The sequence below is a fragment of the Hyperolius riggenbachi genome, chromosome 8, assembly GCF_040937935.1.
Source record: "Hyperolius riggenbachi isolate aHypRig1 chromosome 8, aHypRig1.pri, whole genome shotgun sequence".
Taxonomy (NCBI): Eukaryota; Metazoa; Chordata; class Amphibia; order Anura; family Hyperoliidae; genus Hyperolius; species Hyperolius riggenbachi.
Window position 1 is genome coordinate 189,469,744 of NC_090653.1, and position 22,291 is coordinate 189,492,034.

Sequence of the window (22,291 nt, forward strand, 5' to 3'; positions counted from 1 at the left end):
TGGTCAGTAGAAGAGGTGTCTAGCACTTCTACTGATCACATATGCTATTGCTCCGTTGTTATTGTGTCTGCTTGGAGGAGGTAAGTCCACCACTGCCTCCTCATGTTTTAAACTTTGTAGAATCTTTTATCCTTTTGGTGCCTCTGTATCCATACTAAGCAAATTTAAAAAGGTAGTCAGTATTGTTTCTGATGAATCAGGCCAACAACAGCAGCTTGTGAAAATGAAATGTAAACTCAGAGGTAATCCAACCTATACACATGGTGAGACACAAAGAACTAAGAGATCTAAAGATAACTCCCTGCGCATGTCTTTTGTGTCTACCTTTTAATACGTGTAGTATACAGGTAGGCAGAGTGATCCGCAGGCATTGGCATCTTTTGAGGGAAGCTTTTCCCAGAGTTCCTGAGTTCCGTTACCACCACTATTATAATTTAAAAGAGCCCTAGCTATGCGGGATAAATTGGTTCGCAAAAATGGTACATACCCCTGTCTTAGCTGCCATCTGGGCAGTTTTATTACAAAAGGGGATGTGTTTAGACATCCTTCGAAAGCTACACAATTTCATATTAAAGAACATTTTGATTGCAATTCGTCATTTGTCATTTACCTGTTGAAGTGTCCCTGTCGCCTGGCCTAGCTGAAGCAGGCCATGGGGTTTCAAAACTAAAAGTCCAGGTAATTGATTGAGTTCCAATTGGTTGGGGTGCAGGCTGTGATCGAGAAAAATAATTGTCAAGGCGAGAAGCCTATTGGATATGAAAATTGGGTGTGTTGGGGAGTGGGGGACTTAATTTAGATTATTATCTATCGTTTTGCATTTGAGGGGTGCTTGTGGTGGGTTGGTTGGTTTTTATGGTTTTTATAATGGGATTGAGTGCACAGTGTTAACATCTTCTGTATCATTTTGGCACCTGTACTTGATTTATATGTCCTATAACGTTTCATCAATCGTTTTTTCTGTGTTTGGGTCTGCCATACATAGCACATATGTGGAGGGTGTTTTAGTATAGTGTTCCCCCCCCACCTTTTTTGTTAGCAATAGCCTTTTAGTATAGGTTCACACTAGACTTATATTAGTGATCAGGGAAGTACTTGAGTGAGCATATGTTTTAAGTGGCCGCCTCTTGCCTTGTTCGGGCTATATATGTGCTGATCTTCATATGCACTTTAAATATTTTCCCTGGCCCATTTTGTAGATAGCAATTGCTGGCTTAGGAAGTGACAGCGGGCTATTTTGTCTTTCTCTGGTGTCACTACGCCCTTGTTCCTCCTTATTGGTCGCCCTTTTTGCTGGCAGTGCCGGCATTGGTCGCTATATCTTAATTTTATTCCTCATGTCAGTCTTTAGATGCTTGTTCTTTTCATGAGGCTGACTGCTGATTGGTCGGCGCTTTAGTGCGTGCAGACGCTGGAATTATTTCTTATAGGTCGATGTTTTCATCAGCAGCGCCGCTATTGGTCGCTGTATCACTCTGAGTTCTAGCACCACCTCATTATGTCAGCGCTCCCTGACTGGTCGCCTCTTTAGACACTGGCCGCTGATTGGTCGGCGGCTCAGTGCCTACCGAACGGATAACGTGAATATTGAATGCTTGTTTGAGTAAGTAAGTGGAGCTGTGTATGGCGATCTCTAACACATATAGCGCTGCGTGAGGTTACATCTGCGTGCAGAACGCTGCTTATTAATTTTAAGGTATGATGTTAACTTGGCGAGTATGAAATCTGGGGAGGCGGGACTTAACTAGTCCTGTTCAGTTCCCCATCAGGTCCTCCTATGACGTGACACCCTATGATTGGTTCACATTTGCTTTATAAGTGTGTGAGATGGATTGCAGTTTTTTCAAATTGACAAAGAGCATGGGCGCTCGAAACAGCAGCTTTTAAGTTTGTGATCAGTAAAGAAGCTATTATTACACTGGTGATACAAATTGGCAAATTGTTTATTTGCTAAAAAAAAACCTCCTTTCCTGTTGGCCAATATCCTCAGCCATCACAATACACATTTTCTGTACGTTGTTTGGGGTGGAAAAGAACGCAAACGGATACAAGACGGATGCACTTTTTTTTGCAAAACTGATACGTTTGCGTTACGGTTTGTCAACCATGGAGCACGGGCCGTGGACTACTTTTTTGCAACCGTGCCTAGTGTGGACCGGCCCTTATTGAAAATGAGAACTAGAGTTCATTCTGAATGACAAAGGCTATGACATTGTGGGAATAACCGAGACATGGATGGATGAAAGCCATGGATGGATAAAAGCCATGACTGGATAGCTAATTTAAAAGGATACAATGTGTTTAGGAGGGATAGAACAGGGAAAAAAGGTGGAGGGGTTTGTCTCTTTGTTAAGAATTCTTTTACAGCTGTCCTCAACGATGAGATGGACGAAGATTGCGAAGATGTGGAGTCCGTTTGGGTAAATATTCATGGTGGAAATAAAAGTTGCCAATTGCTTATTGGGGTATGCTACAGACCACCTCATATTAATGAAGCTGCAGAACTGCGATTACTACAGCAGATTGAAAAAGCTGCAAGTAAAAATGAGGTCATAGTTATGGGCGACTTCAACTTTCCAGACATTGACTGGGGTATTGAGGCTACCCATTCTGGTAAAAGCAGCAGATTTCTGGCAGCACTACAGGACAATTACTTGACTCAAATGGTAACGAAACCAACTAGGGGGAATGCGTTACTGGATCTGATCATTTCTAATAGACCAGATAATGTATCAAATGTGCAGGTTAAAGAACATTTGTGAAATAGTGATCACAACATAACGTTTGATCTGGTGACTGATAGGCCACGGGGCAGCGGGACCACTAAAACTATGAATTTTAGAACAGCAAAGTTCAACCAAATTAGGCAGGCACTAAGTTTGGTGAACTGGGATAATGTACTACAAGGAGAGGACACTGAAGGGAAATGGCAAGCTTTTAAACTTATTCTCAATCAATATTGTAGTATGTATATCCCATATGGAAACAAAATGTCTAGGAATAAAAAAAAGGCCTCTATGGATGAATAGAAAGGTTAAGGATAAAATGAAGAGGTAAATGAATGCCTATAAGGTCCTAAAACAGGAGGGGACTGAGGCTGCACTAAGCAATTATAAGGAGTGCTATAAAAATTGTAAAAAAGAAATTAGGCTGGCAAAGATTGACGCTGAAAATCAAATCGCTAGGGATATCAAATCTAACCCAAAAAAGTTTTACAAGTACATCAACTCTAAAAAAAAAAAAAAAAAAAAAAAAAAAAAAAAAAGAAAGGTTGACTGTATAGGACTCCTAAAGGATAAGGGTGGGAACTTAAAGAGAACCCGAGGTGTGTTTAAAGAATGTTATCTGCATACAGAGGCTGGATCTGCCTATACAGCCCAGCCTCTGTTGCTATCCCAAACCCCACTAAGGTCCCCCTGCACTCTGCAATCCCTCATAAATCACAGCCGTGCTGTGAGGCTGTGTTTACATCGGTAGTGTCAGTCTCAGCTGCTTCCCCGCCTCCTGCATAGCTCCGGCCCCTGCCCCCATCCCTTCCCTCCAATCAGCAGGGAGGGAAGGGATGCAGGCGGGGACCAGAGTTCTGCAGGAGGCGGGGAGAGAAGCAGACTGACACTATAGAGATAAACACAGCCAGCTCTGACAAGCTGTTTGTCAGCAGCGTGGCTGTGATTTATGAGGGATTGCAGAGTGCAGGGGGACCTTAGTGGGGTTTGGGATAGCAACAGAGGCTGGGCTGTATAGGCAGATCCAGCCTCTGTATGCAGATCATATTCTTCAAACCCACCTCGGGTTCTCTTTAATGGTTGATGACCAAGGTAAGGCAGAGTTATTAAATGCTTTCTTTGCTTCTGTCTTCACAAAGGAAACAGCACTGTTGCAAATTAGAGGCAGAAGAGTCTCAATCTTCTAACTGTAATATTAAATACTTAACGCAGGAAGAAGTGAAGGCAAGACTAAATAAATTAAAAATAGACAAGGCACCTGGCCCGGATGGCATGCATCCTCGGGTCCTAAGGGAATTAAGTTCAGTTATAGATAAACCCCTTTATCTTATCTTTTGTGACTCTCTTTCAACTGGCAGAGTCCCAGTGGATTGGCGTACAGCCCACGTTTTCCCATTATTTAAGAAGGGCAAAAAATCTGATCCAGAAAATTATAGACCTGTAAGCTTAACATCAGTTGTATGCACACTATTTGAGTGGTTACTAAGAGATACTATACATGACTTCATAGTAGAAAATAATCTTATTTCTCAGCATCAGCATGGGTTTACTAAAGACATGTCCTGTTTGACTAACATGCTCAGCTTTTATGAGGTAGTGAACGCTAATGAGAATGTGTGATATACTTGAATTTTGCAAAGGCCTTCGACACTGTTCCCCACAAAAGTCTGGTGCAAAAGTTGAGGATGCAAGGACTGGGGAAGAGTCTGTGTGCATGGATAGGGAACTGGCTAATGGACAGAAAACACAGAGTTGTGGTCAATGGATCGTACTCAAAATGGGAGACTGTTAGCAGTGAGGTCCCACAGGGGTCTGTACTGGGTCCAGTGCTCTTCAATTTATTTATTAATGACCTAGTAGATGCAGTAGTGAGCAATGTTGCTGTTTTTGCAGATGATACAAAATTGTGCAGAATCATCAACTCCCAGGAAGATAGTGTCATATTGCAACAGGATCTGGATGGGATGGCTATATGGGCACATAAATGGCAGATGAAATTCAATGTTGAAAAATGTAAAGTCATGCATTTTGGTCGTACCAATGGTCTAGCACCATACAAAATAAATGGGATACAGTTGGGGACATCAAACATGGAGAAGGACTTAGGAGTACTCATCGACAACAAGTTAAATAATCGTACTCAATGCCAAGCCGCTGCAGCTAAAGCTAACAACATTTTGCGGTGCATTAAAAGGGAAATAAAAACTCGAGATGCTAGCATAATATTGCCCCTTTTTAACTCTCTAGTAAGGCCACATCTGGAATATGGAATTCAGTTCTGGGCACCACATTACAAAAAAGATACTGCAGTTTTAGAGCAGGTGCAGAGACGAGCAACAAAATTAATACGTGGGATGGAAAGTCTCGCTTACCAAGAAAGGTTAGATAAACTGGGTTTATTTAGTCTAGAGAAAAGACGCCTTAGAGGAGATCTAATTAACATGTATAAATACATCAGAGGGCAATATAATAGCTTGGCGGATGAGCTTTTTGTCCCTAGGCCTTCTCAAAAGACTAGAGGACATGATCTGCGCATGGAGGAAAAACGTTTTAGCCATTTATTTAGGAAAGGGTTCTTTACAGTAAGAGTGATTAAGATGTGGAATGCATTGCCACAGGAAGTCGATATGGCAAACTCTATACCTGCATTTAAAAGGGGCTTAGATGCTTTCCTTGCGTTGAAAGACATCCATGGCTACAATTACTAGGTAATGCGTAATGATGTTGATCCAGGTATTTTATCTGATTGCCATCTGGAGTCGGGAAGGAATTTTTCCCTTTTGGGGCTGATTGGACCATGCCTTGTAAGGGTTTTTTCGCTTTCCTCTGGCTCAACAGGGTTATGTGAGGGAGCAGGCTGGAGTTGTACTTTGTACTGGTTGAACTCGATGGACGTATGTCTTTTTTCAACCAAAATAACTATGTAACTATGTAATGCCGACCAGTGTAATACGAGATGGACAGAAAAATTGCATTTTAAAAATGTTTGTGATATAGTAGCCTCTGTTTTAATCCCATTTTGGTTTCCTTTAATGGTATTGTCATAGGGCTTGACATACAGTATCATGAATGAGCTTCATAAATATACTTCTACGTTTTACAGAGTTGTAAAACCTAGAATGGCTACTATGGAGGAGATGGCAACATTCCACACTGATGCTTATCTACAGCACCTTTACAAAGTGAGCACAGAAGGAGATAATGATGATCCAGAAACTCTTGAATATGGTCTTGGTAAGTTGTACAGGACACAGCTATACACTGTAAGCAATGTTGGATTATTAACCTCTACTTAAAGCAGAACTGAACTAAACAAAAAGTCAAAATAAACATACACATACTTGCCTCCCGCTTAGTCTGCTTATCAATCTCTTTCTCCTCTCTTGCGTCCTTTTTGTCCACTGTGATCAATGGAATTCTCTCTTCACCTTGGCAATGACCCTGCAATAACTTCCGGGGACAGTAATCTCGCTTGAGCCACAGGGAAACATTACCTTGCACATCAGTTGTCCTCTCATTTATAACTGACAACAACTGATTTAGTGAAAAAGGGTTCTACGGCTTTCAGCTTCCTTAGAAATAAGTCTGACAAGATCATGTCAGAACAGGAAGGAATTGTTGTTAGAATAGTGAGCTTCTGAGAGGATCTGATTGTAAGGTAAGTATGTAATATTCATTTGCAGGTACATCATGTGTTTATTTTAAATCGTTTTACTTGGTTCAGGTTAAAAAACAAACTGCTGAGTAGGGGTTAAAATTAAGTGTGGAACGTCTTCATTTGTGCATGTTACAGCAACCACCAAATATTTCTAAAGCATTTTTCAAAAGCATAAGCTTGTCTCAGATCAGTATATGGTGATGTGTTGCAGGGGAAAAGTTATGTCATCGTAAATGCCAGACTACACAGGTGTTTATTTAATTTTGATTTAACCACCTCTGCCTAAGTGGACAAATAAATTTGTCCAGCAGGAGCCCCTTAACGGCAATCTGAATGAATATAGTCGACCAGCGGTAATGCAGCGGGTGCGCGCTCGGTCCCGGTGGCTATTATAGGGGATCGACTGCGGAAGGGGAACAAGTGTTCTCCCAAGGCAACTGACCCCTGTGAACTAATCAACATGCCTCGAATCATGAGGCATGTTGATTCAGAAAACTCTGAGTGTAAGAATGTGTAAGGAAAAAAATTGTATACTTTCTGGTTACTTCCAGGATAGTGTACAGTGCCATCTAGTGGTCAAAAAGGAATATTGCAGTTAAAGTAATAAGAATAAATGCATTTAATATTTATTAAAACCCTATTAACCCCCCCCCCCCCCCCCAACCCCAGCTCTACTGTGGCTGCAAAACATGAACACATGTAAAAATAAAAAAGACAGTTTGAAGAAAAGTACATAAATAGTTACCTTAGGGACTTAACTTTTTTAACCACTTCAGCTTATCTGGACGAGTTTACTTGTTCAGATAGGCGCCACTCAAGTCGAACGGGACGCGTATCCGCATACTGTTTAAGTGCCAGGTGTATGCGCATGGCCGCTGCTTGGATGAGGCGGTATTTCCATGTCCGCGTTTGAGGAAGGGAAGCAAGGCTTCCCCAAACCAATCGCAGTGCCTGTAATGAATGGGCATGACTCCGATCAGGGGCCATGTCCATTTATAATAAAGAATGTGAAAGATAAAAAATGAAACACTTCTTGGTTATTTATTTAATATTTATTTATTGTAATCCAGGGAGTGTTTCTATCGCTATCTAGTGACGAAAAAGTTAAATTACACACACCACAAATTTTTAATTAAAAAAATATTATAATTCCTTTCAAAGCCCACTCCCACCCCAAGTTAACAAGCAAACAAATGTTAAAGGAAAAAAAAATCCATAAATAGTTACCTAAAGGACTTTTTTTTAAATATGTATGTCATGAGGGGGTATATTACTGTTATTTTAGAATATAAGGGCTTACAATTGACGGGAAACAAAAAAACAAAAAAAAAACAAACTCCGGCTCAGCAGCTCAATGACATATTAGAAAAAATTAAAATCCTTTAAATGGCTCACAAACAAACTCTCTCTCTCTCTCATGATACAGCAAAATAATTATTTAAACCAAGACAGGATCTCAGAAATCTTTTAATACATAAACCAGAATTTGTTATGCAAAAAGCAAAAATGAATAATTATCCACCCTCCCAAACTTTACCTGCCCAAACTAAGCTGTGGCCAAATACAACCAGGCCCTTTCAGCAGCCCTAGACATTGCTGCACCCCCCACATTCCGCCCCAGCCGTCCCATCAACCCCCAGCCCTGGCACAATGCACACACTCGCAACCTCCAAAAACAGACACGCGCCTATGAACGCAAATGGAGGAAATCCCGCCGCAACTCCGACTTCTTGGCGTACAAGGCCAACCTGCAGCTGTTCTATTCAGCATTAACTGATGCTAAACAAAAATACTTTGCTGCCCTGATCGGATCCCAAGCCTCCAACCCTCGGCACCTCTTCGCCACCTTCAACTCCCTCCTTAACCTCACCACTCCTCCCCCCACCTCCGCCCTCTCAGCCACTGATCTGTCCACCCACTTTACTGACAAAATAGTCAGCATCCGATGGGAAATCTCATGCCTCCACTCCACCATATCTTCCTCTCCCACCTATACCTCTCCCCCACCCCACCCGCCACTCACTGCCTTTACTCCTATAACAGAGGATGAAGTTAGCCATCTCCTAGCCACTTCTCCTGCCACCTCCAGCCCCCTAGACCCTGTGCCATCCAACTGCCTCCGTCCTCACTTCCCTGTTCTGGCTCCTGTCCTCACCTCTCTGTTTAACCTCTCCACGGCCACCTTCCCCTCTGACTTCAAACAGGCCACTGTACTTCCCCTACTTAAAAAGCCCTCACTAGACCCCCTCACTTCCATCCAGATACCGCCCTATCTCCCTACTCCCCTATCTCCCTACTCCCCTTTGCATCTAAACTCCTGGAGCGTCTAGTCCACCAACGCATGACCCATTACCTTGACTCCAACTCCCTGTTTGACCCCCTACAATCAGGATTTCGGCCAGGCCACTCCACCGAGACTGCCCTCACCAAGGTCGTCAATGACCTCACGCTTGCCAAGGCCGAAGAAAAATACACTATCCTTCTCCTCCTAGACCTCTCATCAGCATTCGACACTGTCGATCACGCCCTGCTACTCCAGTCCCTGCAATCTGTGGGTATCCAAGACCTTGCCCTAGCATGGTTCTCCTACCTCTCAAATCGCTCCTTCAAGACCTCCTTCAATGGTTCCTCCTCAACCTCCATCCCACTTTCAGTTGGGGTCCCCCAAGGCTCTGTTCTTGGTCCCCTGCTGTTCTCCATTTACACCACCTCCATCGGAAAACTCCTCTCCTCTCCGGGTTTCAACTATCACCTATATGCAGATGACACCCAGATTTACCTCCATACCACTGACCTCTCCACCACCACCATGGAGAAGGTATCCTCTGGCCTCTCGGCTATTTCATCCTGGATGTCTGCCAGGTTCCTAAAATTAAACCTGGATAAGACTGAACTCCTAATCTTCCCACCCCGTGCTGCCTCACCCCCCACTGACCTCTACGTCACTGTCAATGGCACAATCATTCACCCAACCACACAAGCCCGCTGCCTGGGTGTCACCCTGGACTCTGCCCTCTCCTTCACCTCCCACATCCAAACCGTAGCTAGGGCTTGCTATTTCCACCTACGCAACATCTCCAAGATCCGGCCTTTCCTGACCCCAGACACTGCCAAACTCCTTGTCCATGCCCTCATCATCTCCCGCCTGGACTACTGCAACTCACTCCTGTCCGGCCTCCCTCAAAACCGCATAGCCCCCCTACAATCTATCATGAACGCAGCAGCCAGACTCTTCTACTCCTCCCACCGCTCTGTCTCCACGACTCCCCTACGCAAATCCCTTCATTGGCTTCCAATTCACTTCAGAATTAGCTTCAAGGTCCTATGTTTGGCCTACAAATCCTTACACAAGTCCTGCCCAAGCTACATCTCTGACCTGGTCAGCAGATATACACCTGGCCGCCCACTTCGCTCCTCCAACAACCTCCTCTTAACCACCCCACGCATCTCGCACTCCCATGCACGACTGCAAGACTTCACTAGAGCTGCCCCCATCCTGTGGAACTCTCTCCCACTGCCCATCAGGCTAGCTCCCACCTTCAACACCTTCAAAAAAGCACTCAAAACTCACTTCTTCAAGGAGGCCTACATCAAATCAACACTGCCCTAATCCTTTCTGCCAATAACTTCTTGCTGCACCCCCTCCTTTTGTGTCACTAACCCCTCCCTCTAGATTGTAAGCCTTTGGCAGGACCCTCTCCCCTTGTGTATCATACATGACTGTGTGCACTTTACCCAGAATTTGGAACTTGTTACCACTACCACTCCAGTTTATGATCTGGCATTGTACTACTGTCTGCATTGTGTTGTGTATCTTTTTGCTATTACCTGTATTGTTGTATCTATTGTCTATTACCTGTATTGTTCTGTCACCCGTTATCATTGTCTGTAACCTTATTTATTGTACAGCGCTGCGTAATATGTTGGCGCTATATAAATCTAATTAATAATAATAATAATAATAATTATGCTATAGGTAATACATCTGGTAAATAGTTCTCTAATCTTATCAAACATAAACAATCCAAAGCCCATATACCTTTATATTATACATCCTCATTCAAAAACAAAACTGATTAACCCACAGTGTAATGCTAACGCTTTTAGCGACTATTATATTCACTTTATAACCTTAATAAAGATCCTAATACGCCACAACCTACCTCCCATCGTATCAATTATTTTTTGGAATCGATCCACTTGCCAAAGGTTTTCAGAGTTCACCACTCATAGACTTAGTACCCCATTCTCTCAAGTTGAGTTCAGTAGCATCATCAAATCTCTTAAACTTAGTAAAGCTCCAGGACCAGATGGTCTTGCCAATGCTTATTCCCATTTTTCATCCATACTGGGCCCAAAAATGTTAGCAATATTTAATCAATTCATGCTGCAAGGTACAATTCCGAATGAATGCCTACAAGCCAATATAATTATTCTGCCTTAAGTGGGGAAAATGTAAGTTGTCCTTCCGGCTTCAGACCTATCTCTTTGTTAACCACTTAAGGACTGCAGTCATAAAACCCCTTAAAGGGAAGGTCCAAGCAAAATAAAAAAATGAGTTTCACTTACCTGGGGCGTCTATCAGCCCCATGCAGCTATCCTGTGCCCTCGTAGTCACTCACTGCTGCTCCAGTCCCCCGCTGGCAGCTTGCTGACCGCGGAGGTCGGCGGGCCGCATTGCGTACATTTTTACGCATTCACGCTAGTGCAGGAACATCAACACATACATTTTTACGCATTACTGGTTCAATGCGTAAAAATTTTATTGAACCAGTAACGCGTAAAAATGAATGTGTTAATGCTCCTGCACTAGTGGGAATGCGTAAAAATGTACGCAATGCGGTCCACCGACCTCCAAGGTTGGCAAGCTCCCAGGGGGGACTGGAGCAGCAGTGAGAAATCTCTCTGTAAATGAACAATTGTGTGTAAAAAAAAAAAAATCAAAACATTGTCATTTACAGAGATTTCTCCCACCCAGCATGGGTATGTGTAAAAAATACACCGCAAAACACATTATACTACTTCTCCTGAGTATGGCGATACCACGTGTGGCACTTTTTTGCACCCCAACTGCGCTAAGGGGCCCAACATCCTATGAGTACCTTTAGGATTACACAGGTTATTTTGAGGCATTTGGTTTCTAGACTACTCCTCACGGTTTAGGGCCCCTAAAATGCCAGAGAGTGATTGATGGGTGATTAGGGGGGTGATTGGGTGCAAACAGTGGTCTGGGGGGTGGGCAGGGGGGGTGATCTGAGGGGTGCTGTGGGCGATCAGAGGGAAGGGGGGGCAGGATCAGTGTGTTTGGTGCAGACTAGGGTGGCTGCAGCCTGCCCTGGTGGTCCCTCAGAAACTGGTACCACCAGGGCAGGAGGCAGCCTGTATAATACACTTTGTATACATTTCAAAGTGTATTATACACTTTGTATACGGCGATCATGGGGTTAACAGAGCGCTGGCACTTCCAATCGGCCGGCGGGTTGTCGTTGCGGGTGGGCGGAGCCTATTGCCGGCGGATGCACACGCATTCCAGCGCGCGATCCCCGGCAACAGTGTCCCAGGACCCGACGCCAATCTGCATTACGTGGTCCTGGGGCTGCCACTTTGCCGCCGCCAATGTACAGTGGGCGTGTGGCAAGTAGTTAAATTGTGACACCAAATTGTATGCAAAGCTTATTGCAAATAGACTTCTTCAAATTCTTCCATCTAATATCATACAAATTTCAAAGCGCTAAAGCAGATCATAAAAAGTCCCACAGAGTTCGCTACCACCAGATTTAGGTAAACCTTTTAAAGTCAGTATATAGTATGTTCAGCGCACATCCTTCAACACTTTTACTTCTTAAAAGACAGTCCTATTTGCTGTGTCTTGCATCAACATCGGCAGCACCTCCACCATAGACACCCAATAGTAAACAGACTCACTGGACGTATTGGCCACTGTTAGACTGGCCAACCATGCACAATTCCAGGAAGCCTAGGTGCCTCAGGATCCTGGTGTCAGTACTGCCCAATATAGGTTTCTTTCCTTGCAAGACCTTCACAAAAGCTTCACATAGCGTGATACTGTCGCTTTAAAATCACTTTTATTTAAAAATTACACTCACATGTCCAAGCTGTTAATCTGCACATAGAGTTTTTCTCACGGGCTCTCCCCCGTTGCCAGGCTGGGCATGATGTGAATGATGACTCCCACTACCGGCTGCTGTCCATCCTACACTTGGTTTTCGCTGCTCAGGGGGGCGCTCTGCTTGTCCTGGTACGTCCACTTCCGCCCAATCGATTTCGTTACTCACTGGCAACTCATCAGGGGCACGGAGGATGAACACTTACCAGGATACTTATATTCACGTGTGGCAGCTGTTGGCCACTACCTCCCTCCGTTCCCCAGCGTTACTGCGCTCCCATTGGGTTTCCCCGACGCCAATCAATACACCACTCATGAAGTATGTTGCGCCCATAGGTTTCGCATAGGAAGTTTTCCGCATGACGCTGTACCCGTCATGCTCCCATCATGCTGTGCTCGCCGCCTATCCACTCATGATGTATAGTGCGCCCATGTATTCGCATAGGAACTTTTCCACATGACTCTATACGCGTCATGCTCCTGCCATGCTGTGCGCGCCGCCTATCTATTGGTTGCCACATGCCAGCCACTGATTGGTGAAGCAGCGCGAGTGCACATCACGCTGATGAGGAATTCCTCACTCCGCCCCTTCCCTGTACAATTATAGAGTCCCAGCATAGCAGAGCAGAACATACCGTTTAACAAAATTTAAAACCATAACAAAATACAATGTGAGGCACAAATATATTAGCCACATACACTCCTATTCATTAATAAATTATGCCTTTAATATATATTAGTGTATAATTGTGCATTATTCCTGATTTGCCACTCCACATTCGCTGATCAGTAGTAAAGACACTCTCAATTAAATAATGATCACTATTCCACCCACCTATCACCCTTCCACACATCATCAGGCAGCCCCATATTACACCAGTGCCTCATAATCAAATGTTTTATACTTTAATTATCTCCAATAAAGCAATTCAGATCCAGATCTATGTTGTGTCCTCCTGGTTGAAGACACCCCCTACTGTAAATCCATCTGGTTTCCTTTCTGGATATGTGCCTGACCCTATGACACCCTCTCCACCCATATGTGACTTTTTCCAATCCACAAAAATGTAATCCCCTAGAGTCACATCTGTGGTGTACCCTAAAATGTTCTGAAATGCTGTGCCCACCAAACCCCTTCTTTATATTTCTAATGTTTTCCTGTACCCTTTTCTTAAGTGCTCTGGTGGTCCTGCCCACGTATTGTTTCCCGCAGTCACACCACAACAAATAGACCACCCCCACAGTATTACAGGTAATATTTTGCAGGATCTTGAACCTAGCCTGATTTGTAAAGGACACCACCTCTTCTGTCCTAATCCCTTTTGCTTCCTCACAAGCCTGACAGCCCCTACACGGAAAAAAACCCTTTTTGGCTACAAAATGGGGTTGATCTTTTTCCCGGTCCCTCCACCAAGCTGGGTGCCAATATCTGTCTAAGATTTGGCACCCTTCTATAAATGAATTGGGGTTTTTCGGGTACTATTTTCTGTAATATCCCTTCCTACTTCAATACATGCCAATGTGTCCTCATGACTGCCTCCATCTGCCTATGTTGACATGAATAATCAGTTACAAATGGTATTTTGTACTCGAGTGTTGAGGCCCAAGGGGCACAAATTAAACAGTTGAAGGGGCACACAGAATTCTCCCCCTGTGGGTGGTGGTACATTGGCCCCCATCATGTAAACAGGGGCCTAGTGAGCAAGACTGTATCTGGTAATTTGTATATATGTGTATGGGCAATTAAGAAACACAGGAACATTCACTAGTATTAATTATCAATCATTAAATCACAGCCCAACAATATCCCAACGCAGCCCTGAGATAGGGGCACATCATGGTGATAACAGGGGGAGGACAGTGGGTGAGGGGAGTCACAAAAGGAAAATGGAGGAGCCATCCCCTGGAACTTGATGACCATAATAGTATGCAGGGATTAAGAATACTATTAAATATACCCCCCCCCCCCCTTGTCTATTGCTGGATTAGTATTAATTTCTCAATTTTTTAAATCTTTTGTTTTTGAGCCACAAAGAATTTTTAGTAGCATTTGTATTAGTTTTTTTATTCGCATCTTTAGTAAGTCTATGAATAGTATATGACCCCCTGATGCTGGCTCAGCTTTTCTCAAGGAAATAGCAGAACTTGTATCTTGCATAACACTGAAACACCCTAGGTTGGATAATTCTGGGAGACTTTAACGCATGGGTCGATACACACTCTTCTCAATTAGGAACTGAGCTACTTCTCTCCATGAATGAACTGGGCTTCTCTCGAGCCGTCAACCTCCCTACCCACAAAAAAGGACACATTTTTGACCTCATTTTTCATTCAGAACTCCTAATATCCAATGTGGAAATTGATCCAGTAGTTTGGTCAGACCACCATACTGTCCACTTTACAGCACTGGCTACAAAACACCAAGTGAAAGAACTAATAAAATATTGTTCCTTGAAAGGTTTGACACCCCAACACCTTCAGAACAGCCTCAATCTAGGCGGACTGACAGATCACAACTTAGGCCTTGAATCCATGGTCCTTAAATATAACCACGATGTCTCAGCCGCTTTTGACGCCATAGCTCCCTTAAAGTGGTCTAACACCCAGCATTTCAACTTTGCTTTAAAAGATTGCTTACAGCTTATAAACTATTATGCCAGATTTTTTTTTAAGCAGAAATTCACTGAATGGATTATACATGACATTTTAGTGCTGCATTTAGCTAGAAATTCTCCTCCATGCTTGCTTGTTTAGTTACAAATGTATCTATCTCCAATGTAACAAACAAACACTGCTCTGAGAGAACAAAGAGGGCTTCCCTGGCAGGCTTTTCAAAGGTCTATTTGTATTCCAAATAAAGATACATTTGTAACTAAAGATAAGAACGGATGCGGATTCCTAGTTAAATCCAACACTAAAATGTCATGTTTAACCCATTCAGTGAATTTCTGCTTAAAAAAAAATCTGGCATAATAGTTTGTAAGCTGTAAGCAATCTTTTACAGCAAAGTTGTAATGCTGGGTGTTAGACCGCTTTAAAGATTAAACGTTCCACACCATTACATCACGCTCGCTGGTTTGACAACTCTATAAAGGAACTAAAGAAACAGGGACGCAGACTGGAACGAAGGTGGCGCAAACATAAGTCCCTTGATGACAAACTTTCCCTAATTGCTCACCTGAAAAAATATCAAACGATGATTAACAAAAAGAAGTCCTTATTCTTGTCTCACGAAATTGCAAATGCAGCCAACAGACCTGCCCAACTCTTCCGCACGGTTGACAGTCTCTGCAATCCATCTTGCAGGAAATCCAGCATCAGACTTTCACAGGAACTGTGCGAGAAATTTGCCCACTTCTTCTCAGACAAAGTCTCCTCCATACGATCTGCCATTCAATTCACAGCCCCAGAAACCCATGCAGAGCCATATAACAGGTGCAAAAATAGCCTACCACCATGGTCTGATTTTAAGGTAATCACTGAAAAAGACATCTTGGATATCCTCTCAAACCTTCGCCAGACTACCTGCGATCTGGCCCCTGGCACCACTAAGTTCATGTTGAAATGCCCTGAAATAGACAAAATAGTCAATGGTTCCTTACAAGAAGGGTGGTTTCCCTCTACTCTGAAAGAAGCAATCGTCAGGTCACTACTCAAGAAACCATCCTTAGACCCAGATGCTCTAAACAGCTACAGACCTGTCTCAAACCTCCCCTTTCTGGGAAAAGTTATTGAAAAGGCTGTCTACCTCCAAGTTGAAGCCAGGCTCTCCAGAAACAACATCCTTGACCCTCTTCAATCTGGCTTCAGGAAATATCACAGCTGTGAAACAGCCCTCACCTATTTGCAATTATCTGCTCATTGCAAGAGACAAGGGTCAATGTTCCATCCTGATTTTGCTCAACCTTTCAGCGGCTTTTGACACAGTTGATCATGAAATCTTGCTCAACAGGCTACAAGAGTACTGTGGCATAGATGGCATTGTTCTCCGGTGGTTCAACTCCTTCCTGGCTGGCAGAACACAAAGGGTAGCCTTAGGGCCCTTCCTCTCCAACCCTGTACCACTAAAATACGGTGTACCTCAAGGCGCAATATTATCCCCTTTACTTTTCACTATATACATGCTGCCACTTGGAGAAATCATTTATTTATATTTATTGTATTTATAAAGCGCCAACATATTACGCAGTGCTGAACAATAATTTAGGTTACAGACAATATTTAGGGGTGACATACAGCAATATGACAATACAGGAGTACAAGAAAACCAGATCACACAGCACAGTATGAGTACCAGGTAATGCTTAGTCAGTCACTGGATGGGAGCATGGAGATTAGGCAAGTTAGGTTCACTCAGATGCATAGCATGGGTACACAGTAATGGAGGAGCATGATCAGGAAGGACACAAAAGGAGGAGGACCCTGCCCAAAGGCTTACAATCTAGAGGGAGAGGTAAGGACACGAACGGTAGGGGACCAGAGTTCAGCTGTAGGTTTAGAGCACTTGTGATGGGTAGTAGGCCAGAGTGAAAAGGTGAGTTTTGAGGGCTTTCTTGAAGATGTTGAAGGAAGGGGCTGCCCTAATGGGTGGAGGTAGGGAGTTCTATAGTGTTGGAGCAGCTCTTGAGAAGTCCTGGAGGCGTGCATGGGACTGGGTGATGCGGGGGGCGGTTAGGCGAAGTTCATTGGAAGAGTGGAGTGAGCGGCTAGGTGTGTACCTCTGAGTAAGATTGGAAATGTAGGTTGGACAGGTTTTGTGGACAGATTTGTAGGTCAGACACAGTATCTTGAATCTGATTCTGGACTGGATAGGAAGCCAGTGGAGGGATTCTAGGAGGGGATCTGCCGTGGTGGAGCGATGGGAGCAGTGGATAATTCTGGCTGCCGCATTCATGATGGACTGCAGTGGGGCTGTTCGGGTCATAGGGAGACCAGACAGCAGGGCATTGCAGTAGTCAAGGCGGGAAGTTATGAGGGCATGGGTGAGGAGTTTGGTGGTGGCAGAAGTCAGGAAAGGGCGAATCTTACAGATGTTACGAAGGTGGAAGTTGCAGGACTTTGTGAGGTTTTGGATGTGGGAAGTGGAGAGTGCAGAGTCCAGGGTGACACCCAGACAGCGGGCTTGAGAGGTAGGGCGAATGGTAGTGTGGTTAACAGTGACCTGCACATCTGGGAGGTTCGTAGATGGCCGGGGTGGGAATATCATAAATTCCGTTTTGTCTAGATTTAGTTTCAGGAACCTAGCGGACATCCAGGAGGAGATGGCTGATAGGCAGGAGGAGACCTTGTACATGGTAGTGGTGGATATGTCAGGGGTGTGGAGGTAGATCTGGGTGTCATCTGCATACAGATGATAGTTAAAACCCATTGAGAAGATAACCTTGCCAATGGAGGATGTGTATAGGGTGAACAGTAGGGGGCCAAGGACCGAACCTTGGGGGACTCCCACCGAGAGGTGGTTGGGGGTGGACGAGAACTCATTGAAGGAGGTCGTGAAGGAGCGGTTGGAGAGGTAGGATGAAAGCCAGGACAGAGCGAGATCATGAATGCCCAAGGACTGGAGGGACTGGAGGAGTAGGGGATGATCTACTGTGTCAAAAGCTGCTGAAAGGTCAAGGAGGAGGAGAATGGAGTATTTACCTTCAGCTTTAGCTAAGGCAAGGTCGTTGACCACTTTGGTGAGAGCAGTTTCGGTTGAGTGGGCAGGCCGAAATCCAGATTGCAGTGGGTCTAGCAGTGAGTTGGCATTGAGGTAATGGGTCAGGCGTTTGTGAACCAGACGCTCAAGGACTTTTGAGGCAAAGGGGAGGAGGGAGATAGGACGGTAGTTGGAGGGTAGCGAGGGGTCGAGGGAGGGTTTCTTGAGCAGGGGTAGTACAGTGGCCTGCTTGAAGTCTGAGGGGAAGGTACCTGTGGATAGGGAGAGGTTGAACAGGGTAGTGAGGACTGGGGCCAATTCCGTGAAGTGAGGCTGGAGTAAATCAGAAGGGATGGGGTCAAGGGGGAAGTAGTGGTATGGGACGTCTGCAGTAGGTGGTTGACTTCCTCGGTGGTAGTAGGAGTGAAGGATGTGGGGAGGATAGGGTGGAGGAGGAGCTGGTTGGAAGGGGGTGGGAGGTGAAGATTGGAGATTGGATATTTCTTGGCGAATGGAGACAATTTTGTTGGTGAAGTGGGTGGCTAAATCTGTGGCAGAGAGGGAGGAAACGGAGGGTGGGGGGGGGGGGGGGGGGGGTGTGGGTTTAAGCAGGGAGTTGAAAGTGGCAAAAATCGCCGGGGGTTGGAAGCTTGTGCTCCGATGAGCTTGGTAAAGTATTCCTGCTTCGCCTGAGCAAGGGCAGTGTGGAACTGCAGCAGGTTGGTGTTGTACTGTAGGAAATCTTGGTTAAGTCTAGTTTTTCTCCATTTCCATTCAGTGGCGCGTGTTTTCCTCTGGAGGTTGCGAGTATGGGTAGTGCGCCAGGGCTGGGGGTTAGGGGGTCGGTTGCGGCGAAATATTGGTGGAGCAGCTTTCTCTAGGGCTGATGAGAGAGTTTGGCGAAACTGAGCTGCAGCAAGATTAGGACCGGTTAAGGTGGGGAGAGGGGAGGAGAGGGCATGGAGGGGGTCAGCAAGGACACTAGGGTTGAGCTTGCGTAGGCCTCGCTGCCATCGACCAGGTAGGTGGGTGGGTAATTTGGAGGTGCCTTCCGTGAGGAGGTTGAAGGTGAGAAGGTGATGGTCTGAGGGTTTAAAGGGTGCGATGTCAAGGTCTGCAATAGTGGTGGATTTAGTGAATATAAGGTCGAGAGTGTGACCTGCAGTGTGAGTGGGGGTGTTGGCGTGTTGTACTAGTCTAAGTGAGTTGGCAATGGTGAGTAGCCGGGTCACAGCGGAGCTCTGGGCTTCATCGATGGGAATATTGAAATCCCCAAGGATGATGGTGGGGAGGTCATAGGAGAGGATGTGAGGGAGTCAGGAGGCAAGGTCATACAAAATCAAACAAAAACATGGCCTGACATAACATTGCTATGCTGATGACACCCAGCTATATTTGTCATTCACACCTGGCGTCACAGACCCTACTCCACAAATAAACGCATGCTTAGCTGAGCTTCAGGAGTGGATGAATAATAATTGGCTAAAACTTAATGTTGACAAAACTGAGGTTCTTGTTATCGAGGGCCAGGGCTCAACAGCAAAGCAGCCCCAGTCTCAACCAACACCGCTAAGGATAGGGAGCTCTGACTTGAACAACTCAGACTGTGCGCAGCCTGGGAGTACTGATTGATGGGAAATTAAGCTTCAGGAATCAAGTCTCAGCTGTTGTGAAACATTCCTTCTTTCATCTAAGGAATATTGCAAGGATTAAACGCCTAATTCCTTCAGAGGATCTTCCAACCCTAGTTCATGCCTTCGTCACATCAAGGTTAGACTACTGCAACGCCCTCTACACAGGCCTGCATAAGAAAGACATACGCCGCCTGCAATTAGTACAGAATGCCGCCGCAAGGCTGTTAACGAGCTAACCCCGCCATTGCCACATAACACCAACCCTGTGCTCACTCCACTGGCTACCGATAAAATGGAGAATTCTGTTTAAGATTGGCTTACTGACATTCAAATCCTTGCACAATCTGGGCCCTGGATACCTGAAGGACTTGTTGCAACTGCATCACACCCCCCACAATCTTAGATCAAAAGGACGTAACACCTTGGCCACCCCAAGAATCCACCTCAAAACCTTTGGAGACAGAGCCTTTTGTCATGCTGCCCCTACACTTTGGAACGCCCTGCCACACCCAATCAGGACAGCTCCATCCCTGGAAGCATTTAAGTCTAAACTGAAAACCTACCTCTTCAGTCTGGCATTCATGAACATCTGACTATCTCCTCTGTAACACAACCCAGCCTGCAACCCTGTATTAATCTGAGACACAACTATGCGCTTTGAGTCCTATGGGAGAAAAGCGCTTTACAAATGTTATTGTATTGTATTGTATTGTATTATTATTTTAGGGAAATAAAAAATGGTCAGTTAGCAATTTCAACAGTAGATGGCGCCATATAGACCATTAAGGCAGGAACCCAGCATGATCATGTGTAAGCATGGAGCGTCACCATGGGGAAGTCCATGTGGGTGTGTTCCAGGCTGATACCGATGACATATGCGGAGAGCGGCGCACGTTATGGAAATAGGAAGCGTTGATTTTGGCGCCCGCACGGGGAGGAGCCCATACTATGAGACGTCGGGGCCCTTGTGACATCAGCCATTGGACAAAATGCGTAAGGCGGAGCCAGGAGCGCTGACGTCACTGGGCAGCGGGAGGTGCGCGCACACAGAGAAACGGATAGCGGAGGATCGGGACGCCGGTGCCGCTAGAGGGTGAACAATACTGTTGGGCTGTGATGCCCGAGATGCCCTTTATTCATCTATTTACGTGAGTGCGCTGGATCGCGCAGGTCATGTGATTGTATAAGACTGTATTACGCTATGTTGCTTTTATATATTATTTTACATGTGATATTGTGCAATAAATTTGGATATACCTGGCTTTTGAAGAAGGAGTTGTGAAGGCTGTGATTTGAAGTTTGCCGCTCTAAGGCTATACGCTAGACCAGGCATGGGCAAACTCGGCCCTCCAGCTGTTACGGAACTACAAGTCCCACAATGCATTTGCCTTTATGAGTCATGACTGTGGCTGTCAGACTCCTGCAATGCATTGTGGGACTTGTAGTTTCTTAAAGGGAACCTTAACTGAACGGGGGGTAAAGAGTTTCAATTACCTGGGGCTATTACCAGCCCCCTGCAGCAGTCCTGTGCCCTCGGAGCCGCTCTGGAATCCTCAGGTCCCACGCTGTCACTTAGTTTCGTTTTTGACGACTCACCAGTCGGCCAGCCCCCATGTGTATCATTGGACGCATTCCCTACTGCAATTAGCGCTGTTGCAGACCTCATTGCGTACAAAAATACGCGTTGCTACATATCTACGCATGCGGAATGCGGTAACGCGTATTTTTGTACGTGTTGCGTTCCGCAACAGCGATAATTGCAGTAGAGAATGCGTTCAATAATACGCACGTCGGCCGGCCGACTGGTGAGTCGTCAAAAACGAAACTAAGTGACAGCGGGGGACCGGAGGATTCCAGTGCGGCTCCGAGGGCACAGGACTGCTGCAGGGGGCTGGTGATAGCCCCAGGTAAGTGAAACTCTTTACCCCCCCGTTCAGTTAAGGTTCCCTTTAACAGCTGGAGTGCCAAGTTTGCCCTTGCCTGCGCTAGACCCACCTGGACTTTGAAGTGGTGTCCATCTGGCGAGCTGCTAGGTTGGAGGGGTGATTGTTTATCACTGAGCGTGGAGCACACTGTTATCACTTCTGCACGTTTTGGGTGGCGTGTATGTTATTTACAACTTGAGACTACAGTAATGCACTATGTGCGGCTTTTTGTTTCGTTTTCAGATACCAAGAGGAGCGCTGTCACAACAACGTTGATTAGAAAAAATTAAACAAGAAAATTTTACTATGCGGCCGTGCCTGCAGCCAAATAGATTGTTAGTAAATCTGCACAAGATTTGGGTGAAACATTACCATTTCCCTCCAGTAGATGGCAGTCAAGCAACAGAAAAGTTTTAGTTAAAGGAATACTATCAATACCCGAGTGTTCTAAAATGACAATGTACAAATAATGTCTAAGTAGCTGTGTAAACATTTTCCTACTTTTCATGTTAAATATCAGAGGCAAAAGCTGTAATTTATTGAGGGTAGGATTTAGCTATATTGGGGCAAATCAATTGCAGAA

The 22,291-nt window shown here is 45.0% G+C and overlaps 1 protein-coding gene across 7 annotated transcripts in view; it reads left to right on the forward strand.

Annotated features, from left to right (window-relative positions):
* The window catches only part of HDAC8 (histone deacetylase 8), a 645,099-nt gene that overhangs the window by 60,344 nt on the left and 562,464 nt on the right, over positions 1–22,291 (forward strand). For all 7 annotated transcript variants that reach the window (XM_068248048.1, XM_068248047.1, XM_068248043.1 and 4 more), the window contains exon 3: positions 5,830–5,960. In XM_068248048.1, coding sequence (XP_068104149.1) covers positions 5,830–5,960 — 131 coding nt within the window. The remainder of the gene's footprint in view (positions 1–5,829; positions 5,961–22,291) is intronic.